This window comes from Epinephelus fuscoguttatus, linkage group LG11 (assembly GCF_011397635.1).
Source record: "Epinephelus fuscoguttatus linkage group LG11, E.fuscoguttatus.final_Chr_v1".
Taxonomy (NCBI): domain Eukaryota; kingdom Metazoa; phylum Chordata; class Actinopteri; order Perciformes; family Serranidae; genus Epinephelus; species Epinephelus fuscoguttatus.
Window position 1 is genome coordinate 9,878,270 of NC_064762.1, and position 18,664 is coordinate 9,896,933.

Sequence of the window (18,664 nt, forward strand, 5' to 3'; positions counted from 1 at the left end):
GGCTGAATTGTGGGATATTAGTTGTGTACTGACATATTTTAAAACATTTTATTGAATATGCATGTGTTCATAAAGCACTGAGCATACGACTGGATAAATGAGACTTGGATTTTACTGCACGAGTTGTGTGAGAGTTCTGATGCAGACTGTTCAACCAGTCAGCGTTTACTTCAATTCATGAACAAGTCTTCTTCACAAATTCAAAGTAGCACACAGTGAGCCACTAACAGTATGCCTTTAACACTGATAAAACGGTGTAGTCACTGAACTCATCTGAACTTTCCATGAGTCTGTCTCGATAATGTCTGTGTTTAGCTTTCCACCAGCTAACGACATGTTGCAAGTTTTGAGGAAGCAACAGCTGTCCAGCCACCCTCTGCTCCACCGCAGCTCTTTACTTTACTTTACTGATAGGCTCCAGCAGGTGCATTCAGACGCTTGACACCTGCTTACCTGCTATAATTTCATTTCCACTTACAGCTGATTGTCTATTTAAAGAGCTAAGAGCCCTCAGTGACAACCACTACTTAGACTGCCCTGAAACATGTCCTGTCTCAGCCTCTAATGTTGCTTCAAACAACAATTATTTCTATATAAGTGTGAGGAAAATTGCTGCAGTCTGGCACTTGATGTGTGCGCCCGTATGGGAGCGTTTATTATGTGATTATGAGACTCAATCATAATTTTCCAATACAGAAACATGAAACATGCCTGGCATCGAAAAACACATCAAATCTTTTAAAGAGGGAAAAAAACAACAACATTAAAATGTAATCAGAAGAACGTCACATAATCTTTTACTGTAAGTGGTTGTTTTGAATATGCAGCACGTCGATGTGTGCACACACACTTCACCAGCTGTCAGTTCATGCCAAAGCAGCAACACGAAGCACTGATACTTTACACATGTTTGTTAGTCTGTGCATCCACCAGGAAATGCCAGCTTCTTTAGAGACTTATTTTTAAAGGAAAGAAACTGTTGCATGTTCAAAGCTTGGAGGGGTTTTGGCACTTGTAGCATCACATGCAAGAACAGCGGCGGTTATCTTGTGCGGTGAGAGAAGTCAGATTATCCCAACACATGACACTTGTTCCAGTGACACACTGGTCGAAAGTAAATGTAGGTAGGATTATTTAGGTCTAAATCTTAGAATCACCGCCCAGTGGTTGTATGACTCTGCCCACCAGTCTGCCCCGTGGTTGTATGACCCCGCCCACCAGCCCAGTGTCTCTGACAGTCTCCATCCATGTCAGTGAAAACATGGACGCTTCACACACAGAAGATTTATACAATCAGCACAGTTTCAAGATTAGAGTCACCAATTCAGTATCTGACCAAATGTCTCTCCTTCTGTTCCTGAGATATGACGTTAAAACATGATGATGTCACAGTCAAGCTGACCTTTGACCATTTGACCTTAATTATTTTATCCTGTTATACGTTTGTATTAAGTTGTGCCATAATAAGCAAGTTTTGTGAGGTCACACTGACCTTGACCTTTGACAACTTTAGTTCATTCTTGAGTACATGTGGACGTTTGTGTCAAATTTGAAGAAATTCTCTCAAGGTGTTCTTGAGATGTCGTGTTCACAAGAATCAACCAAACAAGGTCAAAGTGGCTTTGACTTTTGACCTATGACAACAAAGTCTAATCAGTTAATCGTTGAGTCCAAAGGGACATTTGTGCCAAATTGGGAGAAGTTCCCCTGAGGTATTTTTGAGATACCGTGTTCATGAGAATGGGATGGACTGTCTGGGTGACAACCTGAAAACACAACGCCTCTGGCTACGGCTATCTCCAGTGCTCAAAACTGAGCATTACCTGGAGAAACTGATGGATGTTACATCATCTATGAATAAAGAGGGTCTTCAGTCCAAATGTCCAACTTTTTATTGAACATCTAAATTAAGTAATGTTTTAGTAAAATGCCTCCCTGTCTTACATTATGTTCAATTAAAGAACACCTCATGTAAAAGGTCCATAATTACTTATTAATTATTTCCTGGAATATAATTTATTGGTAATTAGAGGTTAGTGTTCAGTCAGTAAACTTCCAGTTAATTAATTCCAGATGCTTGTGAATGTAACCTGGAGAGTCTTTTCATTCAGCTCCAAAGGACATGCACACATGCAATAACAGCATACATGGAGAATTAAGTCTTCTTGGTTTGAAATGGAAAACGAAATTGTTATTTTCCCTGAAATTAGTACAGAATTACAGCGACTGAGTAATCCTCAGTTTTCTGAGGAGCACCACGGCTTTAGACTTCTCCACACTCAGCTGCATCCCATTCCAGTGTGTGCTGGAGTGTCGCAGGTCAATGAAGCCATCAGAACTGCCAGAGGCCCGGAGAGGCACGACCCTGGCCTGGAGCCCAACACCCTCTGAGAATATGGACTCTCACATTATCTTTTCAAGGACCAGAAGCAGGACTTGACACTAACTTCTTACTCCCAAAAATTGTGGATTAACAGAGTTAATCCACGGATTATTATATATGTACTATATGTGTGTGTGTTTCTTCTCTTTGTGTGCAGTGGTGGAATGTAACTAAGTACATTTACTCACCTTCATACAAGTTTGCCATACTTGTATTTAACTTGAATAAACATTGTACTTTTTACTCTGCTACATTTTTTGATAACTTTAGTTACTGAGATTCAGATTAAATCAGCTATGAATTATACAAATTACATTATATAGATTTAGTCACCCAGCAGTATATAAAGTCATAAAAATGAGCTCCACCTTTTAGCAGCTGCAATATTTAAGTGATGAACACATTAATGCATCAATAATAATAATCCAGTCTATACTGTATTATTCTGACATGGCTCACTCTGCATGCATTTTGTACTTGCAGTATATTTTGAAGCTAAAACTTGTGATTTTAACTGAGTAAGACTTTAAATGCAGGACTTTTGCTTGTATCGGATTATTTTCACACTGTAGTTTTATTACTTTACTTAAGCAAAATATCAGGGTGCCTCTTCACTCCTCACCACTGCTTGTGTGTAATTATGATGTGAAAACCCTAGACTGTTAAAAATAATGAACATATCTACCGTGACATCTTCCTATTGGTTACTGTTCCAAAGCCTCCATTGCTATCTTGTTGTTGTTTTTTTGGAGTTAATCATGTTAGTCAAGGATGTGATGTAATTTGTGGGGCGCTAAAATGCAGGACATCATATAAACCATTGTATGGGGATGCGTTGAACTATAATGTGAAAATCAGTTAAAGACTATCAGACTGTTCTCAGAAATGTTTCATATGTGTTCCTATGAAAAGCAGTGCGGCCAAATATGTACATACCCCATCAATTTTTAAAGCTTGTGATCATGTGATAAGGAAGCGGTCCTGAGCGCTTGTAAGGAGGCAGGTTGCGGCGGTGGATGAGTCACAAAAATGGACTTTCATCTGGGACTTTCCCCTGGAGTCATGTGTTCGGATAAGTGATTCTGAGCCAATTTAAGGTAAATCCTCAGCATGTTTCTTTTCCTAAACCTAACCATGGTAACTTTAATTTATACCTAACTTCCATAATTTTACGTTAATTATGTAACTGTACGTTGAGGACGTAATTTCATTGGTGGGGCAATAATTCGTCGGATATCAAACAAACTGTTCTATGAGACAATGTTGGGACTATGGAAGTGAAAAACAGGGAACATTTTGAGCCACGTGAATAAAGTCTTCCCTTTGCTAACTCCAGTGGATGTTTAAGTCAGAGCAGCTGAGAACGATGTTAGCAAGCTACTTGGCCCCCTGCTCTGTCGTTGCTAGCTGCCATGCTAACGCTAACGTTAGCTGCCGCAGTTTCTTTTCCTAAACCTAACCATGGTAACTTTTATTTATACCTAACTTCCATAACTTCACGTTAATTACGTAACTCTACGTTAAGGATGTAATGTCATTGGTGGGGCAATAATTCGTTGGATATCATACAAACTGTTCTATGAGACAATGTTGGGACTATGGAAGTGAAAAATGGAACATTTTGAGCCACGTGAATAAAGTCTTCCCTTTGCTAACTCTAGTGGACGTTTAAGTCAGAGCAGGGGGCCCAGTAGCTTGCTAACATCGTTCTCAGCTGCTCTGTCGTTGCTAGCTGCCATGCTAACGTTAACGTGAGCTTCCTCAGTTAATGCAAAGTGCAGAGCCCTGTTCAAAATAAATATTAATGGGCTTCATTTTTGGTGAGCCTGAATGTGTAACGTTGACTGAAAGTCTATCATACTGATGCTTTTCCTAAGTGTTTTTTTTTTTTTTTTTTTTTTTACTTTTTTGAATGATCAGTAGTTTATGGTAGGTTGTGATCTTTACACACACACTGTGCTCCTGACTAATTGTTCCGGCTCGCACATTTCTATTTTCAGGGGCAAATGCATGTGAAATACTCACACTATTAAGCCCTGACCAGAGGGCAATTAGCTCTGACACCCCTTAAATCCATGAAACACGTGTAGACTGGATGGGCAAACAGAAACTGGAGCTACAGTAGCACGTTCAACAAAAATCAAACAGAGCTGTACCTGGTGAACACAGAGATTAACAGAGCCACAAAGCAAACATTTACCAAACAGATTCTCCTCCACACAGGGAGATATTTTGGTTTACAAGGCTTTGAGTCATTTGTCTTCTACAACTGCATTCCATTCATCTCCAGAATCGTCGTAGCAGGAATTTAGAGAGAAACGATCCCGTAACTAGAGAGTCAAACGTCCAGTCCCACGGTACCAAACATTCTTCAAAATGTCCTTGGATAAGACGTGGACTTACTCGTGTCCCTGGGGATGTTGCTTGCTCTCTGACCCTCCTCTTCAAAGGCAGCAGACAAAAAGACAGGCATAATTCCTCCTCTGTCTCTGGATCAATACCACGACACCACACAGATGAAAATGGCTTTTTAGATCAATCGATGATGAGCATTCCAGCAGCAGAGAAACAAGCTTTCATAGCGGACATGCTAGTGTGTCATCCATGCTGTCAACAAGACTGTCTGTCCTCTCAGCCTTGGACTTGTGGTTTGTTAAACTTTTGCAACCTTTGCAAATTTAACTTCCTCCAACACCTTTAGTAAGATATATACTTCTTGCAAACACTGTGGATGTAGAAAATATCTTAAGTTTGGGTTTTTGTGATTCCCATTTGATGTCTGAACTCGAATTTCCAAGAGGCACTTTTTGTTTGGCAACCAAGCTGCAGATGTAGATGATGAAGTCCAGTGTGACAGGAGCAACTGGTACAATCATTCAACCGGTGTGAGGCCTGCAGAGTTTCCTCTATCCATCCGCACTTGGCACCAAAACACATCTCCTGGTCTGCAGGATTCTGAATGTCTGCACAACTCCCGTGATGACATGAAGCTGAAGATCATGCAGCCTCACATTTCACAGAGCCACCTCTTGTCTGTTGGAGTTGCCATTGGCTGCTGGTGCAATGACGGCTGCAGTGGGCGTGGTCTTCTTGATGGAGGTGAGGCGGATGTGGGAGGTGCTATGCAGGTAGCTGGCCTGGCGCTCGGGGCGAGGACCTCGACCACATCGCAGCTGACTGAGGAGAAAAAGAAAGAGTTAACTGAGTGCACAAAGTCCTGGAGGATCTTTCTTTAAATATCTTCATTACAGATTTTAGAGGTTTGATTTTACTCCACAGGGTCATCATGATAAAACCGAAAAACTAATATTCTCCTTTAATTACACATACTTTAACTGAATCACAATGTAGTTCTAACAGAATAGTTGCATGTGGAGATATTTGGTGTGGTACGAGCTGTTAAAGCATAATCCTAAACAAATGAAGGAAAAGAACATGGTCTGCTTCCATCCCAGTTTCCATTATTAAACAAATGTTATTGCTTCCCATTTTGGTAAAGTGACATTTAGACTTTATCTTCTCTTTATTTAATCAGAAACCAGTTCTTTTTGAGCCCTTTTCATTCCAGTACTTTTGGATCTGCAAACTCTGAAATATAGTTTTCGGAAAATGGCACCCATAACAAATAAATTGCCAAAAAAAAGGAGAGAAACACAAAATACAAGAAATAAGAAGAAGAGCAAAAACAATAGAACTTAGAATGGACAAAAGATTAGGAAGGGCTGTACCACATTAAAGCAATAAGTCCATTACAATGAAAGGATGACACTCGGTGATACTCAACACAGTCAGTTCGTCTACATGACATTAGAAAAATCAATTTATTGTGTTAGTAAAGCTTTAGATTTACAGGTTCATCTACGTCCCAACCCTCACCTATGGCCATGAGCTCTGGGTAATTCTCCTGAGTGCCTCCTCTTAGAGGATTCATATGGACAAACCTTGCCAGCCAAAGACAGGAGGGGGTCTATCACTGCCAAACTTAAAATATTATAATGTTTCTTTGGAAATGCAAAGCTTGCCAGACACTGAGGCGGAACAAATGCTGACTTGGACTGGATCCCAATTGAACAGGAACTTACTTCTCCTTTTAAACCCACTGAAGCTCTCACACAAAAGTTAAAAAATGAGAATAATTAGAGTATGATAAATCCTATTGCAGCTCATTTAAGAATAGTTTGGCAAAAAGTACATAAAAAATGTAAGAATTCTAATAATATTCAAATATATTCAGCCATATGGCACAACCCTGAAATATAAATAGGTAGGCAGATAATCTATTAAACTCAGTGGTTAAGAAAAGATATCAGAATATTAGATTATCTATTTAAAGAGGGTAATTTTCTTTCACATAATAGAATGAAGGAAAAATTCAACCTGGAAGGACGAGGCCGCTTTTGGAAATATCTACAGATTAGAGACTAGACGTAGACAGAGTGCTACGTACAGTTGCCACAGAGCATCACAGTGGTATGTAATGTGTCTTTGGATAAAAAACAATGGTTGTGGTAATCTAAGGATGATATGGGAGAAAGATCAAAAACATAGGAGGGGATTCTTCCCAACACCGGGGTATATTTCAGAGAAGCCAAATTAATTCAGTATGAAATGATTGACAGATATTATCACACTCCAGTAAGAATCAATGGAATGGGCCTACTTAAAGACCATACACGTTGGAAATGCAGAAAACATGGCACATATATGCACTGTGAGAATGTATTAGGGTTTCTTCTTTCCCTGTGGAGGAATGTTCTGGATTACACTGGTTAATGGTTAGAATGTGAACTGCCCAGTTCGCCAAGACATCGTCTCCTGGGTGACAAAACTGCAGTGCCGAATTTGAATAAATTTGAATTTAGAATATTAAAAACTGGCCTTTTAGCCTGTGCTCAGATGATTCTGAGGTGATGGAAGGAGCCTCAAACTCCTACACTGAATATGTTGCCAGCTCAAATGATGGAAACGACTGCGTGTGGAAGATTAAACTGGGAAAACGATATGGTGAATGAACAATGGGACAGATTCAACTGATATATGTCCGAAGGGAACAATTTGATGCGGTATAGTACACGTTGCACTCATGATTGGCTCACCACTATGACTGAAGAAATGGTAAATGGTCTGCGCCTTTCTAGTCTTTTGACCACTCAAAGTGCTTCAACACTACATGTCACATTAACCCATTTATATATATATTCACACATGTGGACTGGAGGAGCTGAGGAGGCGGTCCTCCGATTATTGGATGACCTTCTACGTCTGAGCCACAGCCGTCCCATAGCTGCCTTTCCCGTATTAATGTCTGTTAATTTTGTTTTTGATTGTCTTGTTATTTTTTGTTTTGTTTGTAAAAATGCAAAAAAATAAAAAATAAAAAAAATTGGGGGGTACAATCCCAGATGGAAAAGCAGCGATGTTGCGGTAAAAACATCCAGGCTCATGATAATAGCTCTCTTGCTGTTGACTACTTAACTTATTTCTATTAAAGAGGCAACAGATAGCATTTTTTTCTAAATATATCATTATGAAAATAATGTGGGTTGCACAGGGTAGTGGCCACAGTAAAATCAGACTATCAGTGTTTTTTTATTACATAGGTTACTTAGTGGCTTTGCATCTTTGCAATAAGCTTCTGCCACCGGGGGCAAAATTTCGCAGAAAAAAATCTGCTTTACGGCAGGAAATGCGTCATGTATCGCCAAACTGGTCGGTCAGCCAATCAGGGACTGGCGCTGGTCCTCATGAGGAGTTGGGCATAAGATAGTTGAGTCACGAGCACAATGGCAGACGGACAAAGTTTGGAGACAAGTGAAAACCGGCCTAGCAAAAGAAAAGGAGCTCCTCTGTCTGAGGAGGCAAAGAAGAGCAAAAAGGAGAGTGATAAAAGAAGAGGAAAAACAAGAGTAAACCTCAGTCAGGCGTTCAAGAGATGGAGGGAGCTCCGTGACCAAAGAGGCTTCAAAACCGATGTCCAGCTAGCTTTCTTTCTAATGGATCAGTAAGTAACACGGCTAAATGTTAGCTAGCCGAGAGAGGACTGTACTGTACTGGCTGCTAGTTCATTCCTAGCTGGCCAGCATCACAAATCGCCGCAACCAGGGAGCGGGTAGCGAGTGTTGGTCTGCTGACATCCTGGTTGACATTCTACGGCAGCCCTCGGACAGTGATACCCCCCTCTCTTCCTTCTGTTCTCTTCTCATGGAGGCAGCTATCGACAGACATCGCCCAGCTAAGTTACGCCCAGCTAAGTGAACACTGAACTTTGTTTCCCATTCAATTTGAGCCCCAACTGGCCGCATCGTTTCCATACGCTACCGTTTATTCTTCAATGGGGACTGTTTACATGTGCATATTGGTATAATTCCACTGTGTCTACTGTTGTTTGTACTGATACTGTACATATTGATATAATTTACTGTGAGTTGTTTGTAGTGGTACTGTGCATTCTGGTGTAATTATTTGCATTAGTATTTGTTTTTTCTTTAGATAAATCTGATAATTGTTGCTCGGTCTCTTTACTCATTTATTTAGTAGAGTGTCCACACACCTTCTCATTCTACATATATACAGAGGTATACTGGTGGTTTTACAGCCTACATTTTATTGATTATCTCTGATCCCCACGGTCAATTTGGTCGTTGCGACAGTGCAACGCAACACCACTGATGCTAGGTGGCGCCAAGCTAAAAAAACTGAATCCTATCTGTTGCCTCTTTAACACAAATATAACATGTTTGAAATTTGTGTTTTTCTCACTGAGAAGTTTTTTATCTTTTCTTTCCTTTTTTTTTTGGTGGTGGTCGTTACACAAATAAACGAAAGATGTCCATGATCTTTATGCACAGTTTTACAATAGCACATTTTTAAGCAACATTTCATCAAGCAGTAGGTGTCTAATTATACGGTCCGGTTACTGAAACATGGTCTGCTATGATGCAATATAACGTCATACTGGAGGTGGCTGATGGAAAAAACTACAAAGCAGTTCATAAACTGAGAATGAAACAGAATATAACAGAACATAAATATATGACTTTATGTACTGTGTGTTCAGAAAAAGAGCCGTACTGCTTCTCAGTGGAGTCGAGGCATAAACAGAGGAGCTGTGAACACTGGCACAGCCTCACAGCAGGAGGAAACCTGCTGCCCTTCCATATTACTGGATAACTAGTGACGGTCCCACCCTTTCAAACAAAGGGATGCTTACATCCAGTGATTCAAACCACAACACATCCTGTGAATCCTTGAGACCAGTATCGAACGCATTTCCATCCTCATAAAACATTTACGAAGCCCACATCCTACACATCTGAAATCTCCCCAGGGTTCCTTTAATCTGACTGCCACAGCATGTGGTCACAGAGACAAAGCAAGATTTAAAAGACTCACAAAATACGGCTCACGGATGTTTTGTAACAATGGTGCAACATTGTCTTTCTGTTTTATTAGATTATTATTTGAATTATTTATTGATTAAATCGTCTTATTGTTTCCAAGAGTTCTTTTCTTATAATATGTGTTTTCTCAATAAACTGCAGAGTAAACTGTTGTTTAAGGCCCACACAAACAAAATTGACATCAACAAACTTGTGGCACCAAAGGCCAACTGTCACCTCATGTCGCCTGTCTCTGCCAAAAAGTTGCACTTAAAACACACCACGCAACTTGCAAGTACGCTCCGCATCTTTATGCGAGGAGATAGCTCTCCATGGCAGCAGGCCGCGGTCTGAATTCATCATTCAAAAAAGGGAAACGTGAAGACTGACAGGAAGGATTCAAGACGCTAGTTAGCCAGTTAGCACATCAACAATACAACTCAGTGTTTAAAGAACAAGTGATATTTAAAGGTAGGATCTGGAGGATTTTCAAACAAAACAAAATATAGACATATACAAATGAAATCCTGCTTAATCATCACCTATGGGCTTCTACTCATGTGAGGTGGTGACTCTGTTTGCAGAGCTCCTGCCCTTTAACTGTATTTTGATGTTTTTGTGAGCTCGGACTGCTTCTGGGCGGAGATTTCCACAGCCAATGAGAGAGCGTAGGTGCCGTGCCCGAGCGTGTCCGAGCATGCACTAGCGCGAGCCTTGCCTGAACCTCTTCTGTGAAGCCTTCTTCCGAACCTCCGGGCTCCGTACACCCGGGAGAGTTGAGCCTGATAGGAGGGGCCGAATTTGAATGTGTGTTTACAAACAGCAACTGGAAAATCCTCCAGACCTACCTTTAACAAGCGCTACTGAGCAGTAACACAACAAATTAAAAATCTGCTGAAGAGCTCAGTGGCTAAAAAAGTAATCTCACCAAGTTTGTTTTGGTTTCACTCCTTCTTGACGTCAGCTGTCTATTTGCTCTCCTCGCAATTGTTTCTGTTCTCGTGGACTGAACTGAACGGCCAATCAGAGTGATTTCATTCACTGATGGGCAAGACGCCAATTCAACATGCTCAATCAACCAAAAAAGAAAAAAGCAGACAAGGGCCAACGGTGCAGGACACACCAGAAAAACCAGGGTCACAGACGCTCAGCAACGGCCTGGTGTGTCAGGTCTCTTCAAAGTAGACTGACTTGTTGCTGAATGATGATTGGTCTCAGGGTGAGAAATGGCTGGTGGCTGGTTGATGGAAAAAATCCACCAGCCAAACCATATTTATTTACCAGCCAAAATAATAAATTCCTCTTTTGTTTCAGTACATTTTATTGAGATAATAAGATATTCTGTTAAATACAAACTTAAAGAAGAGACCAGATCAAAATCTGGAGCTAGCTGAGTTTTCCTTCACTCATACCAGGCCGGGAACAACAACAACATTTCACAAAGGTAATGTTCAAAATTAAGTTTTATTGTAACTCACAAGGGTCACCGACAAAACAATAGTCTTGTAACAAACATGTACTCCTCACAAGCCTATGGCATTTCACATTGCATAAATTAGCTTAGCAGCTAGCTGAGTTTTTCTCTACTCATGTGAAGCCAGGATAAATTATACACAGGATTACAGATGCCATTGTGTCGGGGCTTTGTCTTCACAATTTATGTTTCTTATCTGTAAATTAAAGTAAATTAAAGCTTCATTTCCACTGAGAGAAATGGTGCACATCAAGCAATGGCATAGGGTAGCCTACGCGTCTACGCAGAGCCTGCGCCGTAGGTACGACATGATTTAAAGCAGAGGTATAAATCCCGCTTAAAGAATGTGAAACAAAACACAGTCACACTGACTGCTGGAGTTGCTGTCAAACTGTTTCAGACTTTATAGAAATCTGTGCCGGGAGTGTGTGTGTGTGTGTGTTTGTGTGTGTGTGTGTTTGGACTGATATTTCCCAAAGTCCCGAAGAACCAGGGAAATAAAGATTCTTAACTCGCTCCCCGGATACAGAAGGTGAAGGCTTAACAATCCTCACACTTGGACCTGGAAAATGTCTTTTGAGCAATAAGAAATAAATCCAAAGACAGGTGAATTATGGCGTGTGCTTCATGCTGCAGCTCCGGTATAATTGCTTCCCAAAGGCACATCTTATTTTTCCTACGTATTCTCTGCTGACTCTGAGGCGTAAGGATTTGCCTGCAAATCTGACCCAAATGAAAACACAAGGCACGTCCCTGAGTTCCTGTAGCTCACTGTGACAGTCACACTGTTTGGGAAGATTGTGCCGAGTTTTGAAGAGGGTTTCCGTCTCGCTGAGGTAGAATAATGAAGTTTAGTGGAAGTGGAAGCACTCAAAAGGAGATTTAGAAAATGACGAAGCCATGATTACTTCATTTTGCCACGAGGTTATGGGGTCCATTTATGGTGAAAATCGAAGGACTTGCTGTCTGCTTTTTTTCCTGACTCTATTTCTGAGTTTTTCAAATGTTCAGCCTTCTGGAAAGTTTTGATTAGTGTACAATTGCAATTTACCATGGTCTGTACACAGAGAGAAAAATATCAGCAGCACCCTGCAGACACTGAGCAGCAGCCTGTCTCAGTGTCTGCAGGAATTCTGATTTATATCCCTGTGACATCAATATGTCTTATTCACACTGTATAGATACAGTCAGTAAAGAGATAAAAAAAATGTTGAAGTGACCACCCTCCATATGTTTCCATCTTTTTTATGGTATGAGGGCAGTTAATCTCAGCATAATGTTGAGCGTCCTGTCAGACTGCATGTTGCCTTACGGGGTAAAAAGTAAAATGGGTTCAGGACAGTGAATACAAAATGATGAAGGCATTATATGTATTTAATACATTCATATATTTCTGAAGCTGAGTCGCTTATGAAAATGAGTATGAGCAGAGCGTTTGTTCGGGCAGAGCTCTGACGCTGTGGTTGCATTAGCTGATTGGCATCAGCTGTTTAAGTCCTGCATCATAATCACTGGATCATTCATCAGCTGATTGGCCACCAGCTGACGACCCTCCATATTCATATCTGATATGCCAATGTGATGTAATATTTGATTTAATTAAGATCTAATGTTCATGTATGTGTTAATCTCCACCAGGTGTAAGCCTGGATGGGATTGTATGTTTGGTTGTGTGTGTATCTGTCTGTCCACAGCTAATCCCACTAACTACTGGACCAATCAGCCTCATATATTTTGTCTGTATGTCTTTGTCTGTATGCCCAAGGACCTCGAATGGCAGCAGGGATTCACAACAGTTAAATAAACAGTTTTAATGACTGTTTTATACCGACTGCTGACTCCTCTTAGCCGGCTAGTAGACGCCACAAGTTTTCCAGAACGAGCCTTATCATCTGTTCCCAACTTGTCAAATATTGCCGTCTTGTCAGTCATTTCCTCGTCAGATGCCAGCGCAAAAACTTCTCAGTGGTAGGATGACGTTCTGCAATGCTGCGTCAGCTTCAGCCTGTTACATACATTGTTTTCATAAAACACTTCTGTTTTCACAAGAAATGTACAGTTTACAGTCTCTTTCAAAATAAAAGCACTACGCTGGTAAAACTCTGCAAAGGGATTTTTTTTCCTTAAACAACACATGCACATGTTTGGGTTTAGAAAAATTAACAGGGTTTGGCTTTACAATCTTACGGGAAGCAAACACCAGCCACCCGGGTGAAAGTCAGTGGTTGCTGGACTCCTGCTCGCCCTACTCAGACTTCCACTGCCTTAACTTTCTTTGTTATCCCGTCGTGATTTCCCCGACACCGCCAGACGCTGTTAAACGTTAATAGCGACCGGCTGTGTATCGTGCTGTTTCAAAAGCACGGCTTTTTTCATCTGTGTCTGACGCTGAAGCCACTGACCAAGCACTGGATACTGAGACCGGGTTGAATCCACAGCTGAAAAAAGTCCCCAACAAATGCAGTATTTTCTCCTGTTTGAATAATGTTTATACAGAGACAGACAACATGTTGCTGGTTTTGGTCTTTTCATGGGATTTGTTGACATTAAGAACAATACTATTATTACAATAACTATTATTATTGGGCATAGTCAAAGACAGTTCCAGAAACTCTTATTTGAGACCCAACCTGTTGAAATGCCTGCGGAAGCTCTCACTGAGCAGGTAGAGGGCGAATGGGTTGACGCAGGATGAGGAGAAGCTGAGGACTCGGGCCAGCAGGGTGATGATGAGGTGAGCCAATGACAGATCCGTCTGATGGTAGTGGAAGGAGCGGTACATGTAAAGAACGTGGTTGGGGAACCAGCACAGAGCGAAGAGACCCACGAACACCAACACGATCTTGGCCAGACGCTTCCTCGTCTCCATCTGCAGGGGCGGAGATAAAAAGCAACAATACAAAATAATCAGCTGGGAATGAAGGATGAGAGATAAAGAGAGATTCTGCAGCTGAGTCTTTTCTGCATGTTATGAACGAGAGTGCAACTGCATAATTTTCATTTTATATTCAGGGAGATGTACTGGGAGCTGCGCGGACCACTGTGAGCTTTGTGTTCTTAATGTGCTTCTATTCATGTGCATAATATGCTGCAGATACAATATGTAACCCTTTGGCTCTTGACATGAAAACCATGGTGATCATGAGATGGAAAAAAAGCCATTTAGTTGCTAATGTGATCAATTTTAATGCATAAATTAATGAATATTTAATACTTCCTTCATATTATTCTTCATATAAAGAGAAGAAAAGTGTAGCTCTCAAGAAAGCTTTCTCCACAGTCGCACAGGACCATCAAGTTTATTTTATTCATCTTTTTAAGACTAAAAAGTTTTGAAGTGTAACTTTTGTAAAAATTTAAATACTGCATGGGCTGTTTTCACTGGCAATGGTTTTTCCAGTCAGGACCTCAGATCTTGAAATCAGTGTGACTTTTGACAACTATTATAAATTAAGTCTTTGTCTTAAGGAGGAAAATATTTATTAGTTTTACTCACAGTTTAGTCATTTTTATCTGTCATAGTTTTAGTCAACAAAAATTCAAACATTTAGACGTTGTGTTTACTATATGTTTTTCAACTAATCCAGTGACGCTAATCCATGTTTCAGAAATTAGACTCAAGGTGACAGGTTGCATAAAAATTTCATTTAGACAATTTACAACAAAATATGTATTTTAGCAACACAGTCAGCAAAACTAGAAAAGCACTCAGAATGCAGACCTCCGCCAAGTAGGTGATATTCCCTCCCACTCTGCATCAGATTTTGCAGCCTGCATCACAATTACGTTATTTGCATCACTATCATTATTAGGTTATATATGCCTTCACCATGGAGACACTGTGGTGTATTTATTTCATTTTTATTTTGTACCAACACAGAATATAATGGGTTTTTTTGTATTTTTCACTTTCTTTTTTCCAACACAGAACATTAATTTCAACTTTAGAATTACAACAATGTTTAGCAAGTAGAACAACACGTGGCGCTATTTTCACCGTCTTTAGAAATTGGAATTGCTGCTGAGGCTGTCAGACGATAGACTTTTATTATTTTATCCACTTTGCTTGAACCGATCATCACCAAAATCTTATCACCTATTTCTTGTCCCATTATCCACCTGTCTTGAAAATTTAATCAAAATCTGTTCATAACTTTTTGAGTTATTTTGCAGACAAACAGACCAATGCCGGCGAAAACACAACCTCCTTGGCGGAGATAATTACAGTTGGTGAAATACATTTACAATTACAATTACAATTTGTTAAAATATGTCTGGCAGCTTGCCCAGGGCAAAGTGAGCTAACATTTACAATAACCATGTATGATACTATTTGGTGTCAACGCCATCACAGGAGGTTGCTCTTAATTAATATGATTGGATAAGTGGGAAAAACACCAATGATGTAGAGTGCTTTTTCCGTTCTGACTTTAAGTTTTTCCAAATCAAGAGGTTCAAAGTGCTTGAGAAACAAAGCAAAAAGCGGAATAATCAGGGGCAAATAACAACAAAAAGTCAGGCAAAACAGAGGCAAGATCAAATTGGATAAAACAAGAAAAATAGAGGGCACAGCCATGAAAATTAAACACACAAATGTCATGGTAAAGGCAAATGAGAGTAAGACCAAAAGGATAAGAAATATAAAATATATGAAAAAATTAATAAATACAAATAAAAGAATGACCACGATAAGGACAAAAAGATAGACTCATTAAGATAAATAAATGAATAAATTAACAGATAAAGATAAAAATATTTGCTGTTGCAAATTAATTGTATATGCATGTAGATTTTAGGTGACAAGGTTTTTTGAAGACACAACCTGTCTGATTCTTAACTTTTAAAACTCCTTAGGGAGGATGTCACAGTGGATGGATGGGTCAACAAAACATGTCCAGTTTACCCATGGTTGAAATAATGCAGGTAGGAATTACATGCTTAAACTCTGAGCTACAAGCAGCTTGTTTTTTTCACTGCAGCTTCAAAACCCATCAGGCATGATGAAGGAATCCTTAACAGAAAAAAATAACTGCTACAAGCAGTAATATACATGCTGCTTAAAAGCATCATTTAGCACCAACAATCACTTATCTGGGTGGGAAAATGTAATCATGCTTGAGAGGACACAAGGTTTAAGGCCCTCAGGGACCTGGATGCTAAAAGCTTCCTCCAAATGTCTCATGATGAAATGGATGGAAACAGTGACAGAGACGCACAGAGGGAGAAAATGGATCTGGAATCATGTTTAAACATCAAATGCATTACATGTAGAGCAACATACAAGGAGTTTGACCTTGTCAGACGGATGCTCAGAGATTGCCAGAGACATACGTAAAAGGTCAGTTATGCCACTCAAACTCACTCACCGCACTTTGCGCAGGTCGCACAAGGATTCAGCTCAACACAAACACACATAAAAATGTCAACAGTGTTTTTCAAAGTGCTTCTCTGTGTACTGCGGACGTCAAACCCATCAGACCTCCTGACCTTCTGATGTACACACTCCTGTTGTTGAACTGAAGGAGAGCTTTCAGCTCAGGAGGAAGAGCAAAAGAAAAATGTTCTCTCACGTTGCTCTTTTCTTTTCACGTTCCTCTGAATCTATAATAGTTTACATGAACAAATGAAACCCCGAGGAGCTCATTAGACCTTCTCACCCCAAACAGAGAGAGAAATAGAACAATATATAATGTGCTTTCCCTCAGGTGCACGCAGGATTACTCTCTTATCTCTCATCTGCATCTGTTTGGTATTTTGGTTACTGAACTTGACATCGCTGCAGTGAACCTGAAAAGAGACAAAGTCTGTCAGCAGCAACCAACAGGTAAAGTGTCTTTGGTCTTGAGGACTTTGACAGACTTGTAGTACCATGGGAAGTTACATGAATATGAAAATTCAAGGTATGCACTGATAAATTAGAACCTTAAGGCCAAAACACACTGGCTGCGAACGCCGTGCCTCAGAAATACACCCCTATTATTTTCAATGTTCAACTCACACCAGCTGCAGCTAGATGCACATCGGCGCTCCTGAACCCTCTGCCCCACAGCACCTTAAGCCACTGGCCTATTTCCAGCCTCACTGCCCCTGGAATTAAATGCATTTTCCCCCACTCCAGCAGCTCTGTTTCTCTGCTCCTGTGGCAGCTCAACTCCTCTCCTCACCATGGATGTATGACAACTCTGTAGCTGTTGCTGTGTCTCATGTGTGACAAAGAATGGATGAGGAGAGGCTCGTTGTTGAAGTCAAGAAATATCCCGTGCTAAACGTCTATACATCTCTTTGCGTGGTCCAGTAATGTGTCCAGTGTGTGCTAGGTGCGGCACTTGACGATATATGGTGACACACAAGGAAGTTACTACAGAAAGACTGAGCCCAGGAATCATGCTTACAGTATATTGGATTATTCTGAACCTCATGATTCATTTTCAATGTCAGTCCAGTCGCAAGAAGGCCAGACCACTGCTGACCACTGTTCAAAACCAAGAAACAACAAAACCCGTTTTAGTGAGTCATTGTTGTTTTTCCAACAGTGATAGTGGCACAAACCTGGGTATCTTAAGCCAAAATAGGATCTTTTCTGGACCATAACCACCATAGCCACGTGGTATTTGTGCCTAAACTTAACCACATGTTAACATAAGCATTGTTGAAATGTATCCACAACAACATCTTTTGCGGGGTTCCCCAGGGGTCTATCCTGGGTCCACTCCTATTTACGTCTTTTTCAAATAAATGTACAACATTGGTATTTACACCTCATATTTACACTTATTTCCTTGTGCAACAAACGCACATGGTCAGGTTTAGAAAAAAAACATCATGGTTTGACTCAACATTCATACAGGAAGCGAACACCAGTCTCCTGGGCGAAAGTCTGTGGAATGTTGGACCCATTCACCTCACCTCGTCCCTGTCGGGACTTTCCAGGTCCTTAAATTACTTGGTCACCAGCAGCATTTCAGCCTGACACGGCATTTCATAGCACAGCGACAGGTGCCCTACAGCATTATGAACTGACGCTGCCCGCCCATGACGGCTAGCCTAGCTCTGGCTAAAGGTCATAAAATCCACCTGCCAGCACCTCTAATGCACACTGATTACCATGTTATTGCATGGGGGGCGGGGTGCTATGTGCAGCATTATTTCTTAGCTGGGCACATACCCTCTGTAAACTGCTCCAGCTGCATATTTACCCTGCAGAGAGGTGAGTGGTATTGATCCTCTGATGTGATATTTGACTAGAAGGCACATAAGTGTAGATCCCAAAATGTCAGGCCGTGCTTTAATTGTATTTTTTCAAACAAGGGGAATAAATATTTCACAGCATGCATATCCAACAAATGTGCCTCAGGTCCTTTCCAGCAGAGCGAGGAGAGGAGGTATATTAAAAGGATTATTATGGATTATTGTTGTCAATGGTTAAAA

The 18,664-nt window shown here is 40.6% G+C and overlaps 1 protein-coding gene across 2 annotated transcripts in view; it reads right to left on the reverse strand.

Annotated features, from left to right (window-relative positions):
* Positions 1 to 717: 717 nt before the first annotated feature.
* Positions 718 to 18,664, reverse strand: part of nmbr (neuromedin B receptor) — a 93,491-nt gene continuing 75,544 nt past the window's right edge. The window contains exons 4-6 of one of the 2 annotated variants that reach the window (XM_049590178.1): positions 13,867 to 14,105; positions 3,865 to 5,560; positions 718 to 3,537 (exon numbers count right to left, since the gene is read on the reverse strand). In XM_049590178.1, the coding sequence (XP_049446135.1) occupies positions 5,398 to 5,560; positions 13,867 to 14,105 (402 nt within the window). In that variant the 3' untranslated portion in view covers positions 718 to 3,537; positions 3,865 to 5,397. Of the gene's footprint in view, positions 3,538 to 3,838; positions 5,561 to 13,866; positions 14,106 to 18,664 lie in introns of both variants that reach the window. The other variant, XM_049590176.1, reaches the window with a different exon arrangement.